The sequence below is a fragment of the Mustelus asterias genome, chromosome 7, assembly GCF_964213995.1.
Source record: "Mustelus asterias chromosome 7, sMusAst1.hap1.1, whole genome shotgun sequence".
Taxonomy (NCBI): domain Eukaryota; kingdom Metazoa; phylum Chordata; class Chondrichthyes; order Carcharhiniformes; family Triakidae; genus Mustelus; species Mustelus asterias.
This window is the reverse complement of record NC_135807.1, coordinates 139370498-139384912: the sequence shown is the minus strand read 5'-3', so window position 1 is coordinate 139384912 and position 14415 is coordinate 139370498. Positions and strand designations below refer to the sequence as shown.

Sequence of the window (14415 nt, the reverse complement as noted above, 5' to 3'; positions counted from 1 at the left end):
CTGACCTGGACTGGGCTATTTTCTTCAGTTGTTATTATTGACAACCCAGAAGCATCACAATGTTAGTTCATTTACTTTTTGCAATACAAGTGTTCTGGTGGCTTGAGAAGGTGGGAATGTCAGTATATGAACAGTGATAGCGAATAGTGTGATTGGAACAATGTAAGCTTGGAATGCCAAGAATTAGACTCTGGTTTTTTAGGATTCTCAAGGGAATGATGTGAAAACCAGATAATGGGATATGGTCAGGGATTGTTATGTGAATGTCAGTTGTTTATAGGAACATTCCCTGGAATGCTTCCAGTTTCTGCTTTTTTGCATTTTCCCATGTATGGCCATCCTGCTGCATGTGGAATATTAGCAATCCTTGATGAAAGCAACATGCTTGTGTGGGGATTGGGTGAAAATAAGTCTTGCAAAAATGAGCAGCATTCAAAATGTATGTTTAATAGCTGATGTTTTATTAGAAAAGAGTTGACACTATTTGGGAACTCTACAGAAGTGCTCAATTCTACATGTTCCCGATTTAGATAAATTGCAGTCTCGATAGGGTGATCTGTCATTTTGATTTATTGACATTGACTGAGCAGTGTGCCAAGGGGGGAATGCTTGCAATGTTAAAAATTGCTGTCCCTTTTCTGGGGTGGTTGGCAAGCAGGACATTTTGGGGTGTGGTAGCGGGAGAGGAATGTGAGCTTGAAACATGAACCAGGAACCAAACATCTTTGGTCTGATGGTGCGTTCCATTTAGCCTGCTGAGTTGGATAATGGACAGTGTATTGTGGTGTGAGGGGTTATGATTGGTTGTGTAGCAGGAACCACTGCTTAAAATCACTAAAGGAGTTTTGAGAAATCTCCTGTGTGATGCACAACCCGATTTGGACACATTCATTGTCTTGTGTGAAGTTAAGCACAGACATTGATTACCATTTCACAGATTTGTCTAGATTGCACAACAGTTTAATTTGTATCATATACATTCAACCATTAACCGGTCAAAGTACAGCCTGTTTTGTGAAGCAGATTAATATTTCAATCAGTTACAGATTTGGGTATTTGCTGCTGGACATCATCATCCTGCTGAAACGAGATTAATGGTGAAATATTGGTATTGATTGAACTTGTGCTTTGATGCTGCATCTTCAGCTGCCTTTGGAGTGAAGAAGACTTTCTAATCACAGGGTGTGGAAGATAGTTTGATTCACTAACTGTTGAATACCAACAACTTGATTTTTATCAGAATCCAGGCTTGAAGTCCTACATCATTCCATCATTCAGGTTGATACTCGTTACTCTGTTTAATTACAATAATAAAAAATGTCTGATTTGTGCAAAGTAGATGGCATTTATCTCCCTAGTTTGACTATCAGGTACATATAGCTGCAGTTAATGCACCTAAAATGAAAGCGAGTTGAAATCACTGGTTTAAATGCCTGTGTTTCAGAGACAGTTCAGACTGTGGCCCGTGTTCCATTAAGTGGTCCACAGTCTGATTATCTGCCCTTTGAAGTAGAGCTCATGTTCCTGATATGGTGATCCTCTGCAGCATTTTTTTGTTCTCTTTTTAGAAGGGGCTGCCATTTGGCAAAATGATTCTTGGGAGCATGAAGGCTATTTTTGTTCTCGATTCTTATTCATCTGTAAATTGATTTTATTAGCCTTGTGTTGTCTTCGATAAATTACCCCTCAAGTTGTATATTTGTGTTGTGATTGTTTATACATAGCTTGTAGATCTCCACGGTCCATTACCATTGATGAGACATTGGATATTTTTGTGCTGAATAATATGGGTAACTTGATGTTCCATCTTGTTGATTATAAACTTCAGCCTCGACATAATCAGAATCTAAAGGCATGTGTAGGTCTCTGTGTCTTGAGTTAACTTGCATCATTTCAAATTTGTTTTTGATGACTGAGCTAGTATGAAAAGATGGTGTTGGAGGGAAAGGACACGAGTACATTCTGACTTGCAGGATGTGAATTGAATGAAGTGAATCTCACAGCTTCAACATTTTGTTGGCCTGCATGGGATGGGTTGAGATCGAGGCCAAATCCGTATCAGATGTTTCATTTCAGAGGAATGGATCTGTTTATCTGGGGATGAAATGCTCAGTATTACAATATTTGGCAAAAAAGAAAATTTTTCTTAAATTTTTAAATTTATGATACTATTTGTTTTAGGCTGTTCACAAATTCTAGATGGCCTCTTAAATTGTACAATGGCCATACAGTTAGCAGCAATGTCTTTTTTCGTATGCTACTTTTTGAATCTTGCTAGTAATTCTGAAATTTACATGATTTGCATTTTTTAAAGAATCTGCTTTGTTCTGTTTCAAAAAAACTGGGCCCTTCAATTTTGTAGCCAGTCTTTATCTCGGCCCATGAAGGTGTAGGATCTGCTTACTGAATAAATCCTTGTGCTGACGGTTCTCACACAAAATAGATTGTGTTGGGAGTCCCTGGATAACAATGTATGTTCGTGCCAGCATGATGAGAGACTTGAAGATCATTGTATTCTCACTGGGGACAACTTGGTGGGAAAAATCTGAGGGGAAGGGCAGTACTGTCAAAGTAATAGAATCATAGAAAGATTATAGAAATCCTACAGTACAGAAAGAGGCCATTCGGCCCATCAAGTCTGCACCGACCACAATCCCACCCAGGCCCTACCCCCATATCCCTACATATTTTACCCACTAATCCCTCTAACCTACGCATCTCAGGACACTATGGGCAATTTTTAGCATGGCCAATCAACCTAACCTAATGGTAGTAAGTTGCTGCATGTGTTGAATATAATTTGTTGTGGGCTGCGGAGGGAGAAGAGAATGCCCATTTTAACTCCGTGGTGAAGGTGAACAGAATTCTTCTCCTCCCCACCCCCTCCAATACAGCTAGACAAGTGTGATGAATTTACAATTGTGGTGGATTTACATCCTGACACTATTATCCTAGCTGTAGCCCAGGAATGCAGCATGCAACTGTACTGTAAACTATTAGCAATTGTGGCCTTAAACTGGAAATTTTTAGAAGAATGCTTTGTTTGCCAGTGCTATCGGATTGTTTGCCTTTAACAACACTGACCGTTGTAATGAGTTGAGGAGAGCAGATGGGTATTTTTTGCACTCATGGGGCCAATGTGCCATATGTGATTGCACTTGGATGAAGTGGGAGCGAAATTTGTGGGATATGTTAGAGAAACTTAAACAAGGTGTGAATAACTAGCAAAGCATCTGATAGTTTAGTCCAGCTGTGACTGCTTGGAACATTATTTGAATTGGCTGCAATTTAAATTGAGCAATGTAAGTCAAACAGCACATGAAATGATGCATTTGGGGGAAAAGTATTTGATTTAGATAATTATTCTAAATTCAAAAGTTATTGGATAGTGTGAATCCAATATGAAGAGTGTGGGTGTGTGTATAAGTAACACAGGGTGTGATTGCTATTGAGGAATTCCTGTAAATGTTAATGTTAGCAGGGCGATGCTTATCTTTGTATTGAGTCAATATAACCCAGAACAGGATGGGTGGCGCTTCTGGGAGTATTGAAGAATTTTACTGAATGAATTAGATTTTGCTTGAGCAGTTTTGACCAGGATCTCTGAGGCAGCTGACTAAAATGAAAGCAACTGCAAACAATATTCAAGTTTATGAATGAAATGGCTGCTTGCATTGGGACTTGGAGCAGATCACTGACATTGTCTAAATCACAGAAACCAAGGTGTACGTTGTACGCGTCTAAACTTTGACTCGTCATGTAGCAGTAACTTAGACTCATGGGAATATCTTTCATTTAAAGTTATTCAGTGTCCATGTGTGTGAAAGCAACTGAGTTGGATGGAAAATTGACATGTGGGACAGATTGGAGCGATGGCATTGCCAGAACGTTCTATCCTTCTGCTTCTAGTTGCTGCTGTGTACCTGCAATTGTCCACCCATTTATCGGAGACTCTGTGGATGCTGTTCTGTCCTAACTTACCAAGAGCTATGATATCTAGTGATATTCAATGCCAATTTCATTATCATCTTTGCTTCCAGAGACCAGTTTGCATTCTCCTCCATCACTTGTGTTCAAGCTTGATGGACACAAAAACCACATTCACTGCTGCTGCTCTGCGTTACTGTATACTTTGCGTTTGAATAAATGGCGAAAACTGCAGCCTGATCAACAGTTTCCGAGTAACAAGAACTGTTTGCAGCTGTCTTCAGCCAGAAGTGCTAAGTATATAATTGCTCACTGACCAAAATGAATAACTTCACACTTGCCTGCATTATGCTCCATCTGCCATCTTGTTGTCCACTGACTACCTGTCTATATCGCTTTGCAGCTTCTGTGTCCTCCCCACAGCTTACCTTCCCACTCAGCTTGGTATTATCAACAAACTTAGATGCACAACTCCTGTCTTTTCATCCAAGTCATTAATATAGGTTGTAAATAGCTGAGGCCCCAGCGCTGATCCTTATGGCTCTCCACTGCCCTCAACTCCAAGTGCCCCTTTCTTGCCTATTAGCCTTTTGTGTGGCACCTTATCAAATGCCTTTTGGAAATCCAGATATAGTACATCTACTGGTTCCCCTCTTATCTACCTTACTAGTTACATCGTCAAAAACTCCAATAAATTTGTCAAACAGGATTCCTCCTTTGTAAAACCATGCTCACTTGTTCTAATCACACAATGCTTTTTTACGTGCATTGTAACGTTTCCTTAATAATTCCAGCATTTTCCCTACAACTGATTTCCCAACTGGCCTGTAATTTCACTGTTTTCTCTCTTTCCCTCCTTTCTTGAAAAGTGATGTGATATTTGCAACTTCCAATCTGATGCGACTGTTCCTGAATCCAGGGAATTCTAGAAAATCACAGCCAGTGCATCCACTACCTCTGCAGTGCTCTCCTTTAGAACTCGAGAGTGTAGGCCATCAGGCATCAAGGATTTGTTGGATTTTAATCCCTCAAGTTTCTCCAGTATTTTTTCTCTGATATTAATCTTCCTAATTTCTTCACTCTTTTTAGCTCCTTGGTTACTGTTATCAAACTTGTGTCTTCTATTTTGTTCAGGGCCTCTGCCATTTCCTCATTCTACACAGAACTTTCAAAGTGATTTTTCAGTGCTCAGCAAAAGTATATACCAGTGATAAGGACTGTAGAAAAAGAGATAATCGGCCACGGATATCTAAAGAAATAAAGGAGGGTATTAAATTGAAAGAAAATGCAAACAAGGTGGCAAAGATTAGTGGGAAACTAGAGGATTGGGAAACCCTTAAAGGTCAGCAGAAAGCCACGAAGAAAGGTATAAAGAAAAGTATGATGGATTATGAGAGTAAACTAGCTCGGAATATAAAAACAGAGAGCAAACGTTTCTACAAATATATAAAACGAAAAAGAGTGGCTGAAGTAAACATTGGTCCTTTAGAGGATGAGAAGGGGGATGTAATAACTGGAAATGAGAAAATGGCTGAGGCATTGAACAGGTATTTTGTGTCGGTCTTCACAGTGGAAGATACAAATGCCAAAAATTGATGACAGGAAGGCTATGGCCGGTGAGGACCTAGAAACTCTCATTCTCTCAAAAGAGGTAGTGTTGGGCAAGCTAACGTGGCTAAAGGTAGACAAGTTTCCTGGCTCCGATGGAATGCATCCCAGGGTATTATAAGGGATGGCGGGGGAAATAGCAAATGCGCTAGGGTGATTTACCAAAATTTGCTGGACTCTGGGGTGGTTCCCACAGATCGGAAAACAGCAAATGTGACGCCGCTGTTTAAAAAAGGAGGTAGAGAAAAGGCGGGTAACTATAGGCCGGTTAGCTTAACTTCTGTAGTAGGGAAAATGCTTGAATCTATCATCAAGGAAGAAATAGTGAGACATCTGGATATAAATTGTCCCATTGGTAAGACTGAGTATGGGTTCATGAAGGGCAAGTCATGTTTGACTAATTTGGTGGAATTCTTTGAGAACATTACATGTGCAGTAGACAGTGGGGGACCTGTGGATGTGGTGTATCTGGATTTCCAGAAGGCATTTGACAAGGTGCCGCACCAAAGACTGCTGCATAAGATAAAGGTGCACGGTGTTATGGGTAATGTATTAGCATGGATGGGGGATTGGTTAACTAACAGAAAGCAAAGCGTGGGGGTAAATGGGTGTTTTTCTGGTTGGCGATCAGTGACTAGTGGTGTGCCTCAGGGATCAGTGTTGGGACCGTAATTGTTTACGATTTACATAGATGATTTGGAGTTGGGGCCAAGTGTAGTGTGTCAAAATTCGCAGATAACACTAAGATGGGTGGCAGAGCAAAGTGTGCAGAGGATGCTGAAAGTCTGCAAAGGGATATAGATAGTCTAAGTGAGTGGGCGAGGGTCTGGCAGATGGAGTACAATGTCAGTAAATGTGAGGTCATCCATTTTGGTAGGAATAACAGCAAAATGGACAATTATTTAAATGGTAAAAAATTGCAACATGCTGCTGTGCAGAGGGACCTGGGTGTCCTTGTGCAGGAATCACAAAGAGCTGGTTTGCAGGTGCAGCAGGTAATTAAGAAGGCAAATGGAATTTTGTCCTTCATTGCTAGAGGGATGGAGTTTAAAAACAGCGAGTCTACTTACCCATTTTACCCCATAGTTTTTAAAAATTAATGGAGACATGGGCATCATGGGTTGCACCAGCAGCATTTGTTGCCCATTCCTAATTGCTCTTGAACTGAGTGGCTTGTAGACCCTTTCAGAACCATTTGAGAGTTAACCACATTGCTGTGGGTTTGGGGTCCCATTAAGCCAGATCAGGTAAGGATGGCAGATTCAAAGAACAAAGAAAATTACAGCACAGGAACAGGCCCTTCGGCCCTCCAAGCCTGCGCTGACCATGCTGCCCGACTTAACTAAAACCCCCTACGCTTCTGAGGACCATATCCCTCTATTCCCATCCTATTCATGTACTTGTCAAGACGCCCCTTAAAAGTCACTACCTTATCCGCTTCCACTACTTCCCCCGGCAACGAGTTCCAGGCACCCACCACTCTCTGTGTAAAAAACACTTGCCTTGTACATCTTTTTAAAAACTTTAGCTTTATCCTTGGTTGGTTCCACAGTGCATTTGTTTCCCTAAAGGACATATCATGTCCTATGTAATTGGCTTTGTTTAAATTTTAGATTCCTGTTTGTGATTGGAGTATGTCACTTTCAAACATAACATGGAATTTCTTAATGCTCTTCTGTTAGGGGCTTGTATACTACTCCCACCAGTGTTTCATGACACTTGCTATTTTCACCCATACTAATTCTGATTCATGACCTTCTGTGGCCCGATCTTTTCTCCTTATGTTAACATTTATTGTCAGGGCTACCTCCTCATTTGCCATTTTCTGTCTTTTCTGAAATAACCGTGTGCCCTAAATGGATTTGATCCAGGTATGTTAGAATCCAATGTTGGCAGGCAATATTTTAACTGAACAATGGACTTGTTGGTACAGAGTTTGGTGCAGTCAAAATATATTCCCGTGAAGAGAGGTAGGGTAAACAAAAGAGAGAGATTTAGATGGTGTTGGTGACAAATGGTCGGTGAATATTAGAATCAAAAACCAGGCTCAATGTGGAAGGTTCAGAACAGAATTGAAAAAGCAAAGAGGAGAAGCAAAGCGAAAGTATGAGAAGAGACTGGCAGCAAAGATTAAAGAGAATCCCAAAGTCGTCTTTAAGCATATACGTTGTAAAAGAGTGTTAAACAGTGTTCCAATTAGTGACTAGAAAGGGGATTTAGTGGAGGCAGAAGACGGAGCTGAGGTATTAAATTAATACTTTGCACCTGTCATTAACAAGGAGGAAGATGCTACATGGGTTATGGTAAAAGAGGAAGTAGTTCAGACATTTGAACAGTTTAATAAGGAAGAGGTATTGGATAGACTGTCTGTACTTAACAGTTGATAAAGCAGCAGGACTGAATGAGATGCATTCACTGAGTGTGGAAATTGCAGTCACTGGCCATATTTTTCCAATTTTCCTTGGGCTCTAATGGTGTGAGCAGATGACTGGAGAATTGCGAATGTTACACCCTTGTTGAAAGAAGGCTGCAAAGATGAGCCCAGCAAAATATGCCCAGAGTTTACTGCTTTGCATTGAGTATGATTAATCTGTTCTGAAGAAATTATATTCAACTCAAAACATTAATTCTGTTTCTTTCTCCACAGATCATGTCTTACACGCGGGTGTTTCCAGCATTTTGTTTTCATTTCAGATTTCCAGCATCTGCAGTAGTATGCTTTTGTTTAGAGTTTAATCTTGGTGGGGGAAGCTCCTGGAAATGATCATTTGGGACAAAATGATTAACTACTTCAGCAATTTTGGCTAATTAAGGAAAGTTAGCATGAATTGTCTTAACAAATCCTCTTTGACTAGATTTTTTGTTAAGGTCAGTGGGCTGATGAGTAATGATTGTTGATGTGGTGTACTTGGACAATTGAACATGCATGTGAATCAGGAGCCAGAATAGACCATTCAGCTCCTCATTCCTGCTCTGCTGTTCAATAGGATCAAAGCTCATCTGATTCTGACCTCAATTCCACATTCCCACCCTACTCCGATAACCATTGGTTTCCTTGTTAGTCAACAATCTTCCTCTGTCTTAAAAATATTCATACACCTTGCTGGCACCACTTTCTTTTGGGGAAAAGAGTTCCAAAGATTCACATCCTCTGGGAGAAAAAAAAATCTTTACTTTAAATGGGAGACTAAGATCTGGGATCTTAACATTAGTGAGATATTAAGATCTGGACAGCATTTAGGTTTTGAATGCTAAGTGGCAAGTAATGTTTGCACTAAATGTGCCTGTCAGTACCTATCTTCAACAAGGAGCAGTCTAACTGTCTCTCAAGAAAGTCCAATGACAATACCATTTCAAAATCGCCCACCATCAACATCCATTGACCAAAAACTAAATAACCAGTCATATAAGTACTGTGGCCTTAAAAACAGTCAGTGGCTGGATATTTTGGAGCAAGTAACTCTCCCCTTTGCTCACCAATGCCTTTCCAACGCCTATTGAGGCACTCGTCAGGGGTGTAATCAAATTCTTCCCACTTGTGATAGGTAGAGTTTAACTACTCTTGAAGCTCTGAGCATTCCAGGATAAAAGTAACAGTGAAACATTGGTTTGCTCATGCTCTTTCTGTTTGTGACATTTCTGCAATTTTTGACCATTTTCTACAGAATGGTTCTAGGTACAAGTTGTTTTAAAATATGCGGTTGGACTTTTTTTATAGCTCAGAGCAGCAGTTTTGGCATGTGTCTGAAACCACCCTGGAGACAAAAGATAACAAGACATTCCAGTAACTTCACACTGCTCCAATCATCCGTTTTAACTTTGTATTGTTCACAAGCTGGGCAGGGAGATTTAACATGTGAGAGGACGGTGAGGGCAATCGGCTTTATTTAAATTCTGGGGCTCGAGACTTGGAAAACGAAGTCTATACCAAAAGGTCACATTTGGGTTTTAGAAGCGTAGCCGGTTTCTGTAGGTCAGTATAAAATCTGAGAAACAGGATTCCTCCATGGGACACAGAAGAATAGCTACGCACTGAAATAGGGTTAGTGTTTGGCAATGTTATTTTGGATCATTACATGTGCTGATTGAATTAAACAACTTGGATCATATCTCCTGCTTTGTATGTTTTACCTTCATGTGGAATAAAGCGGCTGACCAGAATTGGCTTTTGCATCGAGTGTTAGCTTGGTCTGATTTGGAGGGATTTTAAAAAAAACCATGAATAGAAACGAGTAGTCAACCCACGTCACGAGGGGTGGTTATTATTACATCCTCGGGTTGTGAGGCTACATGGTTAGAATAGGGCGCGATGCGCTGATTTCAATAAAACTAATAACACTCTGACTACTTCAGGGAGTGACTGAACCTGGGAAGGTTCTGTAAGCAGCCCTGAATTTATAAACCAGGGTCTTCAATACTTTTGAAATCTTTGTTGTGCCTTTTACTTTATAAGCAGGTATAACTTTGCATTTTCTCCTTCTAGGTTGAACAGTCAAAAGTATTCATTAAAGAAGGTGGTGTTCAGCTGCTGCTCACAATAGTCGACACACCAGGGTTTGGTGATGCTGTGGATAACAGTAACTGGTAAGGTTTTGTAACCGTGAATTGTAAAGAATGAACTTGCATTTATATCGGGCTCCTTTCACATCTTTTTAGAGACGCTTCACAGCTCATGAATTACTTTTGAAGGATAGGTACTGTTACAGAGGTGAATATTATCTTTCAGCATGCCCTAAATCACACTGAGAAAAAATGGACAGTTTATTTGGTTTTGATGTTGCTTATTGGTTATATCTTGGCCAATGCACCAGAAGAATTGAGTAATCTTTGAACAGCGCATCCATATGAGCAGATTGATGACATTTTTCTGTGCAGCGTAGAAGGTTCCCTTATAGAGATTTATAAAATCATGAGGGGCAAAGGTAAGGCGAGTAGCCAAGGTCTTTTCCCCAGGGTAGGGGAGTCCAAACCTAGAGGGCGTAGGTTTAAGGTGAGAGGGGAAAGATTTAAAAGGGACCTGAGGGGCAACATTTTCAAACAGGGTGATGAGTATATGGAATGAGCTACCAGGAGAGGTGGTAGAGTCAAGTACAATTACAGCATTTAAAAGACATTTGGATAGGTACCTGGATGGAAAATGTTTAGAGGAATAGGGGCGAAACGCAGACAAATGGGGCTAGTTCAGTTAAGGAAACCTGGTTGGCATGAGCAGGTTGGGCCAAAGGGCCTGTTTCCATGCTGTATATCTCTATGACCGTAACTCAGTTTGATATATTAGCTGAAATTTTGTTTGTCTATATAGTATTCTTAGTACTGCATCAATGTGCTGGCGTGGAGTGAGCTTGAACCCATTACACTCTGGATCAGGTGAAGTGCCAATGTTGAACCAGGGCATTCACTCATCAGGCTGAGGATCAGATTTATACCAATGTTTTACCAAGGCAGTGTCTGCCCTTTCAAGTGTTTGTAAAGCTATTTTGAAGAGGAGCAGTAAAGTTCTCCTGGTATCTTGACTAATACTTACCTGTCAAGCATCACAGCAGCCGTTTGTCTGGTCATTGCCGCATTGCTTTCTGAGGGAGCTTGCTATGTAAGTTTGCTACATTACAACAGCGATTAATTCAAAGTTGCTTCATTGGCTGTAAAGCACTTTGGGACATCCAGAGAGTTTTCTCTAGAGTTACAACATTATAATTTTGAATTGGTTTGAACTATTGGGCAAAATATGCTAATTAGCTGTGTTGAGCAATCACAATAACTTCCATTTTAAAAATGGTGTTAATGTTATAAACATTACCCCTCATTATAAACAAGACCCCTCAGGATCTTCTGTTTCAATTAACATAGAACGTAGAAAAGCTACAGCACAAATAGGCCCTTCGGCCCACAAGTTGCGCCGAACATGTCCCTATCTACTAGGCTTACCTATAACCCTCTATCTTACTAACTTCCATGAACTTATCCAAAAGTCTCTGAAAATACCCGATCGAATCCGCCTCCACCACCACTACCAGCAGCCGATTCCATGCACCCACCACCCTCGGAGTGAAAAACTTGCCCCTAACATCTCCTCTGTACCTACTCCCCAGCACCCTAAATCTGTGACCTCTTTTATGGCAACCATTTCAGTCCTGGGTAAAAGCCTCTGAGAATCCACTCTATCAATACCCCTCAACATCTTATACACCTCGATCAGGTCACCTCTCATCCTTCGCCTCTCCAAGGAGAAAAGACCTAGCTCTCTCAACCTATCCTCATAAGGCATGCCACCTAATCCAGGCAACATCCTTGTAAAGCTCCTCTGCACCCTTTCTATGGCTTCCACATCCTTTCTGTAATGAGGCGACCAGAACTGAGCGCAGTACTCCAGGTGGGGTCTGACCAGGGTCCTATACAGCTGCAGCATTATCTCCCGATTTCTAAACTCAATTCCTCTATTGATAAAGGCCAGTTTTCCATACAGTCCAAAGATGTGTGGGTTAGGTTGATTGGCCAGGTTAAAAAAAGAATTCCCCCTAGAGTCCTGAGATGCGTAGGTTAGAGGGATTAGCGGGTAAATATGTGGGGGTAGGGCCTGGGTGGGATTGTGGTCGGTGCAGACTCGATGGGCTGAATGGCCTCCTTCTGCACTGTAGGGTTTCTATGATTTCTACCCAGGAGAAAGGATGCAGCTGTATTTCATGGTTTTAATATTCACCGAAAATCAATGTGTATTTTAATGGAAACCGCTGGTTGTGGTTCAGTTTTTGAGACCCTGATTAACCACTTATTGCACTGCTGTTTGAATTTCCAGCTGGCAACCTGTCATTGATCACATCGACAGCAAATTTGAAGATTACCTCAATGCTGAGTCCCGTGTCAACCGACGCCAGATGCCAGACAGCAGAGTCCATTGTTGTTTATACTTTATTGCTCCTTCAGGACATGGGTTGGTGAAAGATTTTATGCAATTACTAATACTGACTAAATGTTAGCCAGTGTTGAATCCATTCCAGGTTTAACTGTTTTTGCAATGACATTCATCATTGCCACTGTCAAATCACCAATAAACCCATCAAAATAGCTTAAAGTGACCTGGAAATTAAAATGGAGGAACGGGCCTTTTGACCCAACCATGTTTCTGCTTAACCTTCCCGTGAACTATGTGCTATTTGTTACATATCTCTATTGCCTTTCTTTCAGCCACCTCTTGAACTTGTTCTTCAATGTTGGCATGGTCTCTACAGCAATCTCAAACTCTGGCAGTGATTCCTCACCCACTTGTAAAGTATTTTCTTCCCATTCTAAGTGCCTCAGTCACTGAAGATGGTCTGTGTTTTGTCACATTCTGCCAAACTATTCTACCAAAATACACCGCAGTCACCTCTGTTCAAAAGAAAAGATGTTTCAAATCTGTCTTTGTGTGTTTTCTCAGATCAGGCAGCATCCTTGTGAATCTGTACTGTACCAGATCACTGCCTCAGCTTCCTCCTTGATGTTGAGGTAGAAGTTGCAACGAGAGGCAAACTGGCTTTCCTAGGTTTTTATGTAGGTTCGACATTGCATTGTAACTTTTATATTTCATCCCACTCGACCCAAAATCTCATTAGCTTTTTGTTTGAGACTTTGTCCACTTGAGGTACTGCTTTCGATGTCTTGTGAACCTAAATCCCTCTGCTCTGCTCAGTCACCTAAGCATCCCATTCATTGTATTCATTTTAGTTTTTTTCTTTATCGAAACATTTGTGTGAAGATGTGAGAATAATTCACAAATCCATTATTTGTTTGACTTGCTGATGAATACCTCCTTACTTCCCTGTCACATAGACACTTCTCTGTCTTAAAATCAATGCATTTGCTTACTTTGGGAAGTTGTGATTTGAGGTGCTGCTGCCTTAATTTAAAGGTGTGCTTTCCACACTGAATTTTCACAACCTCAGTATTTGAATTTAAAGAAAAACATGAATGTTTAAGTCTGGACGTTCAGTGCTGCTCACATCTGAAAGTGACTGCCTGCTTTAATATACACTGGAGTCTATATCCAAGTCCAGAGGCACGCAGTCCAGTGGGAAATTGACTACAGTGCTTAATAATCCTGAGACTGTTGGTATGATATCTTTCTTCAACCGACGGGTCTCTGAATCTTCACTCCCAGACACAGGAATTGTAGTTGCTGCTTGTGGCATTGGTGGTTTCTTTAAATTTATCAGTGATATGAACATTTATTTGTAATCTCATTGCTGGAGCACATTCCATCTGGCAAATAGTTGGTGTGCAGAAGTTTCTGCACTCTGTTTCTGCCTCTGCTAGGATAGGTGTACAACTGTGGGTTTACAGCGTATATGTGTAGAGTCTGCCATGCTATTCAGTGCTTTCTGTGAATGAATGGATTAACAGTTATCTGAATTCAACTGTTGTAAAAACCTGGGGGTTGTAAGAAAAACATTTTTTATGTTGCCTCTGAAAGCTGGACAGCCTTGATGTTGAATTAACTGCTCATAAATGTTGCACCTGATATCCCCTTGTGATGTATACAGTCACATGTTCCAAAACGGGCTGTGTTCAAGAGTGGGAGCAACAATCTGTTTTTTTTTTCCTTGCCCCAAGTCACTGAACTTTAATATTTAATGGGCGAATTGACCGTTTGGGATCTTTACAAAAGTACCAGTAGACTTAATAACTCTTGGCAAAGTTCCTGATGTCCAAGTACATATTCAACAATATCTACAGCCCAATTCAATGGAATAAACATTGGTCCATTTTCTTAAATGCACTGGATTGGACTGGCTAAATATTTTTCTGAGAAGGAGTTATGCTAAAAGTGAGTTTGTATCCATCTTCACGTGTCTGAGCTTTATTTTAACATTAACTGAGAGGAGGCTGCAGACTCCCGAACATTAC

General features: G+C 40.7%; 1 protein-coding gene across 6 annotated transcripts in view; it reads left to right on the top strand.

Moving 5' to 3' along the window:
• LOC144495997 (septin-7) overlaps positions 1-14415 on the top strand; it is a 144921-nt gene that overhangs the window by 83745 nt on the left and 46761 nt on the right. For all 6 annotated transcript variants that reach the window (XM_078216926.1, XM_078216927.1, XM_078216929.1 and 3 more), the window contains 2 exons: positions 10019-10119; positions 12329-12463. In XM_078216926.1, the coding sequence (XP_078073052.1) occupies positions 10019-10119; positions 12329-12463 (236 nt within the window). The remainder of the gene's footprint in view (positions 1-10018; positions 10120-12328; positions 12464-14415) is intronic.